The sequence below is a fragment of the Leiobunum rupestre genome, chromosome 6, assembly GCF_980474605.1.
Source record: "Leiobunum rupestre chromosome 6, qqLeiRupe1.1.hap1, whole genome shotgun sequence".
NCBI lineage: Eukaryota > Metazoa > Arthropoda > Arachnida > Opiliones > Sclerosomatidae > Leiobunum > Leiobunum rupestre.
In genome coordinates, this window is record NC_143389.1 from 20,268,559 (window position 1) to 20,274,627 (window position 6,069).

Genomic DNA, 6,069 nt, shown 5'->3' on the forward strand with positions numbered 1-6,069 from the left:
TCCTCTTTTTTATTACTTTTTCGATTATGAAGTAACAGTCTTTTAAATCTCGACCAACAATCTGAACCTCCTCTCGATAGAATACTCCTAAAATGGGGTTAGAATTTAAATCCATCAGCTTATATACAGGTGGGTCACGTGGTAGTCTCTCAGCTATTTTAAACAATTCTGTAGTAAAATTCGGGTTATATTTCTTATCGAAAATTGATAAATTTCTACTTATTCTACAAATATCTCCAATTTCAAACGCGTATGTTAACGGAGGAGAAAAATTTACCGAACCGTAAAGATTTTTCCATATTTTAGCAGAGTTATCTAGAGTAACTTCCGCGGGTTTACATTTAATTGATCTATGATAACTATTGTTATAAGCGTTTATAATATCATCTAAAACGTCGATATATTTAAGGGTGTTATTCTGCGTGAAATAGCGATATAAACGAGATTTAAAACTTCTAATGAATCTTTCAATAATGGACGCTTTCATTTCCGATCGGGTAGCGAAAAATTTAATGTTCCTTCTTTCTAATTCACTCTGCACTTCTTGACAGACAAATTCGTTTCCATGATCACTTTGAATTCTTTTCGGTTGACGGCCTTTTTCAAAAACGTTACGTAACGCTTCTAAAATTGTTACACCTTTCTTATTTTTAACCGCTACAGCCATAGCGTATTTGCTAAATATGTCGATAATACATAATACGTAGCGAGATCCTGAATTATATTTAGACAGCTTCTGAAAATCTGCCAAGTCCGCTTGCCACTGTTCGTCAATTCCATAAACAATAGTTCGATTTCGTTTGAATCGTCTTCTAGCAGGTTTATGCAGCGTATATGTATCCTGCTTTATTAGAAATTGTTTTACTTTTTCCAATGAAACCTTTAAACCTTTATGTCGAGCTGAATTATAGAGCGCTTGAACTCCAGCGAATGACCCTGGGTCTGCGGGGTTAGTATAGATCTGCTCAAGTTCTTTCTCCATATTGGGTAATATTTTGATGTAATGGCATGTAACGCCAAAAAAGGAAATTAAATAATTCTAATATTATAATAACTATGATAATTAATACAGCTGTGATAATTTTCGGTGATTTTGAAAATGATTGTGATAAATAGGCTAAAAGTCCTAAAGAGACCGTTTCTGTACAACCTTCCATTGTAGGCTTATACTATGAAATGAGAACAAAATTATCAGGTTAATATATTTTATTTAGTATGTATCCAAGATCTTAGAGGACTAGGTGAAGATGATGATAACATTGAACTACTTGGTGGTGTATGAAATACAGCGAATGTTTTTAACAGTGTCAATCTTACAGGATTTTTAATTAAACGTTTTGAAATATTTGACTTATGAATGCCCTCGTAAAACTCTGTAACTCCTATAGGATCAATCGCTGTTCCAGGCGTTTTTCTCACAGCGTCATACAAAAGATCGATTATATTAGATCCTCCAATCACTTGTCCTCGAATAGAAAGCTCTCCTGAGTTAGTCCATCTAATATATCTCGGATCTTCCGTAGTCGCTCGGTATAATGAAATCGCATCACTAACATAAGTTGCAGGTAGAGAATAAGATATTTGCGCGAACCAGGTTTTAGGCCGTTCAGAGTTTTCAATAACGGGAGAGATTTGCTCTTTACGTACGTAAGTTAACCGTCGTTGGAGAGTTTGATTGTATAATGCTAATTTCTCTGATTCGTTTAAATCTGGATTATCTAGAATAGATTTCATTTCATCATCGAGTGTCTTCTCTTTTTGAAGTTCAGGTGTTTCTTCTGTTTTGGAAGGTGGAGTGTTTTTTAATCTCTCCATTACATCTTCAGGTACTAGAAGCATTTTTCGAGCCATCATCGGTTTATAGCTCGGCTTATTGCACTTCCGGCGACTGAGCTAACGATAGATAGCAGTGGCGCTAATAAAAATGGAAGAAAACCACCTTTTTGTACCAGTATCTTTCGTCGTTTTGATATAGGATTCTTCTTCGACACGTTTCGTATAACCGCGCTATGTTTCTTTAACCGCTTACGATGACGTTCTGACAGTTCAATTGTTCCGTGTAATACATTTATACAACATTCAACGAGAGCCAGTATAGCTTCCTTGCTAGCGTATTTAATAGCTGTCTTTCTTTGATTTAGATTACAGGATGTCAGGAAACGTAGAAAGTCTAGGTTTTCCTTTACTCGTTTTGAGACATCCATTTAGAGATTTTCTTAGCCTTTCTTAAAGCGCAATGAACAGTTTCGGAATGAAAAGGGCAGTTTAATTCAACGTCTTCTAGTTCTGATAATTTAGGACAACCGGTATCTTCGATGTTAGTTACTGGAACACCGAGGAGTGTCGATAATACTGCAGCTTTTTCTAAACCTTTGGTGAAAAACGAAGTAGCTTTTTCCGCTATCTGATTGCAAATGTCACGTCTCGTTCTGTAAGGACGTTCGCCGTCATCCCATCGAAGATGACAAATGTTATAAGATATCCATCTGCATTGTCTTTTATTTTCGTTTGAAAGCTCTTTGAAAGGGCATGGAGATTTGAAAGTAAACACTTCCGATTCTTCAGTTTCTAATACTACGTAAGCTAATTCTTTAATAATCCACTCTCGATTAACCCTAAAAAAATTCCCTTCTATAATACACTTCATTTTGGAATAAAGACAGCCGATTCTTCACCCGGTATTAAACCTGTTCGTAGTAAATACTGATCTGGGGTGTGAGGTTTCAAGTCAACTAATAAATACCCAAATTTCCGTGACGTAGCTTGTTGAAACGCATCAATAACGTATTTGCTATTGGTTGGAGATATCTGCCTCGCGAGATGATAAATTGTTGATTTATCTCGTGGTGATTTAAAAATAAATAGATAATGAGCATTTAAATTTAAAGTTCTTATTTCTTTTCCGGGGTAATAAAGGTTTTGCATTAAAATTAGTACGGAGGTGTTTCTGTGATGAGATCCACGAATAAATAAATTAGTTACATCTTTATTATTAGATATCTCGCATAACAAATCGTCTAAAATAACTAAATTCCTAATTTGCGGGTTTAATATATTAACATCGAGTAACCCTTCGTGAAACTCGACTGAAGGTGTGTGTTCTAATATTGATTGAAATAGTTTCGGCTGATACTCGGTATAACACCATATTATCCTCTCCGGAGGAGGGGATATACAGGTCTTCTTATATTGAATCAACCGTCCCACCAGGAATGACTTTCCGCATTGGGTGGACCCGGCTACAAGCCCATTCATTGGATGTTGTAAGCTTAAATCCATAATGGTAAATGAGAATCGGAACATTAGTGCAATCAATTTTATTAACTTTTTAACAAGTTTTTAGCATTGCATATTATTAGTGACATTATATTATTTAAAATTTCTTTCGACAATTCACAGCGAATAGTAAACATTTCAATAATATTTTCACAATCTACCGACATAATTATTTCATAAAAATGCAAATCTACGCGCTTAGAATAATCCGTCATGATACAATCATGCTGGAGTTGAGATGGATGATCAATTTGACAGCCATTGCACGCTTTCTTAAGAGCTTCGTGTAATTGTTTAATTACAACGTTAGTCATCGCCTCCTTTATTTCCTTGATTTTCTTTAAACACTTCTGAATAGACTTGTACTGGTCGAGGAAATTCAACCAAGAAGATTGAGCGAAAGCTACCCCCTCTTTAGTCGGTAACAGTTTTCCATAGTTTACTCCATAACCATGGTACATTTGTCTAACATCTAAAACCTTTTGTTCGGCAAATCTATGAACCGAAAACCGTTTAGTTTCAGAACCTGTGAAAACCCACGAAGTTTCAGCTTCGTTATTGAAATAAGCTTCAATGGCATCTTTCTTTGTCCATAGCTCTTGCAGTTCCGCTTCTGTTAGTTTGATACCCTTTGTTAAATCTAATAGACCGCAGTAGATGGTTTCATCTGCATAAACGATTAACCCTTTGTCAGCAGACACAGGAAATGAACAATTCCTATAAAATAAATACATTAAGACAAAGTTAAGAATTATCACTGAGTATTCCTACTTACATTTTAAGGTTCCTCGAAGTCACTTCCAATACAATTCAGATGGTGAACTTTCTAAATATGGTCTTACTATTATACGGTTTTCCCTTTTTATACTCTGAAATTATTTATCTTCGATATCTTATTTTTTAAAATGGAGTTTAAAATTAATTCCATTCTACGTATACGCATTTTGAAGTGTATCGCGTTACGTATATAGGAATTTACCCGGTCCTCATACGGAATCACGTGTACAATTACAATACTTGAGAACGATACGTTTCTCATACTTAAACTTTAGATATTCGTTTGAAATACTCGTGAGAAAGGTTCAAGTGTCAAGCATATTTAAGTACTACAATGATATTAAAATTAAGTTTAAAAATATTTCCATTCTACGTCATTTTAACAACGAATATTCCATGACGTCAAAACACTCAAATCTATGTTTTAAATTCAAATTAACCGCGCCCCAATCCGCGCACGTTAACCGCGTCCCATATTCCATGACGTCAAAACACTTCAATTCAAATTAACCGCGTCCCCCGGGGTAATCTGCGCACGCGCCGCCTAGGTTATCAATTTTTACATCATTTCAACTTATTTCGTACGATAAAACTTGATAAGATATACGTTCAAGTATCTTTCGAGATAAGCGTAGATAAATGAACAAGTTGGCCTGGACACAATATGTTGATATACGGGAAAACAAATCGTCGCGAGAAATACCCTAAATACATTGACTTTTCGATGATTTTACCCCCATTTCATCCCTTAAATCCCGGATTTCGATCCTCGATCCTGGGACTGACGCCACACCCTCACTTTCCTTCTACTTATAGCTATTGATATAGATTTATTTACGGTATTATTTGGTCATTTTCAGTCACTTAAAATATCAAAAAGTAAGTCGTTTCGACGTAATTATACAGTACATTCTAAGTCGGGATGACGTCGTTTTGGAGTCGCTTCTTAGGTGTATTAAAAGGCAGTAAAGAGTCGACGTTTTGTAGGCGGCCGACGGTCGGCCGACCCTTTTACCCCTAGGACATTTCGACCCTAAATCCAAAGGTCGGCCGACTTTAGTGTTTAGTACCTTTTGCCGACGTCGGCCCGACTACAGAAATGTTTGATCTAATACCAGTGCTAGAAAAACGTTTCAATGAGAAAGTTGTAGAGTGCTGTCGAAAATGTTCAAAGAAATTGGTTTCATTGGAAAAGAACACTTTTTCACGAAGATTTGAGCTAATGAATAAAATTAAGCGGTCCATAGGGGCCAATAGCCTTCGCATTTTTGTACGTAAATGAAAGAAATCACGTTAAAAAATTTAATTACTTAAAATAAGTACAAGTAATTTCCAAAAACGCCAGTTAAGGCCTACAGTAGGCCTAAAACAAACGTAAAGTTTTCAATTAGTATTTAATGTGAAATCTTTTGTTTTCAACCATTCTCTAACGTTTATTGAGTCGAATCAACAAACCTAGAAACGAATGTTCCAAAGCTCGGAACCATAACAATGGGGGATTTTTCCCGTCCAATATTCCGTCAGCACACCAGTTGACCCAGGGAGCACAATTCTGAGTATCCGGAATTCCTCCCTTGTTACCGGCTTTCCAAACATCAGAATTTTGCTGAGGCTAACTCCCTTTCATGGATGTACATCCATTTAATTGGAAGGCCTCCCTCGCCAGTTGCCCTGCTCAGGACATTGGCGTTTGATATCTCCGGGTTTGTGACAACCATAACAAACTGAAATCTGACGAACAAGCCTAAAACTTTCTACAGGATTCTGCCGGAAAGTTTTCTGCATTGGTTGAGGGGCGACTGCCGCGCTTGACCAATAAGCAGATTGCCTCTGAATCATATAAAGCCAATATGGATCCAGAGCAGCTAGGCCAACTCCCATAGCACCTAATGCACCCAGAGATACCGAGCTAGAATAAGCCGTCACTCCAGTGGCTGCTAAACTCACCGCGCCACCAGTAACAGGGGGCCCTCGCCCAACCTGTCCTAAAGTTCCCCCGTAAGCCAGAGTTGGCTC

The 6,069-nt window shown here is 36.9% G+C and overlaps 1 protein-coding gene across 1 annotated transcript; it reads right to left on the minus strand.

Moving 5' to 3' along the window:
* Window positions 1-3,373: 3,373 nt before the first annotated feature.
* Window positions 3,374-4,062, minus strand: LOC149940261 (uncharacterized). The gene is made up of 3 exons (XM_090179196.1): window positions 4,052-4,062; window positions 3,438-3,993; window positions 3,374-3,382 (listed from the first exon to the last, which is right to left on the minus strand). Coding segments are annotated over exons 1-3 (567 nt in total). The 5' UTR covers window positions 4,054-4,062.
* Between the last annotated feature and the right edge of the window lie 2,007 nt (window positions 4,063-6,069).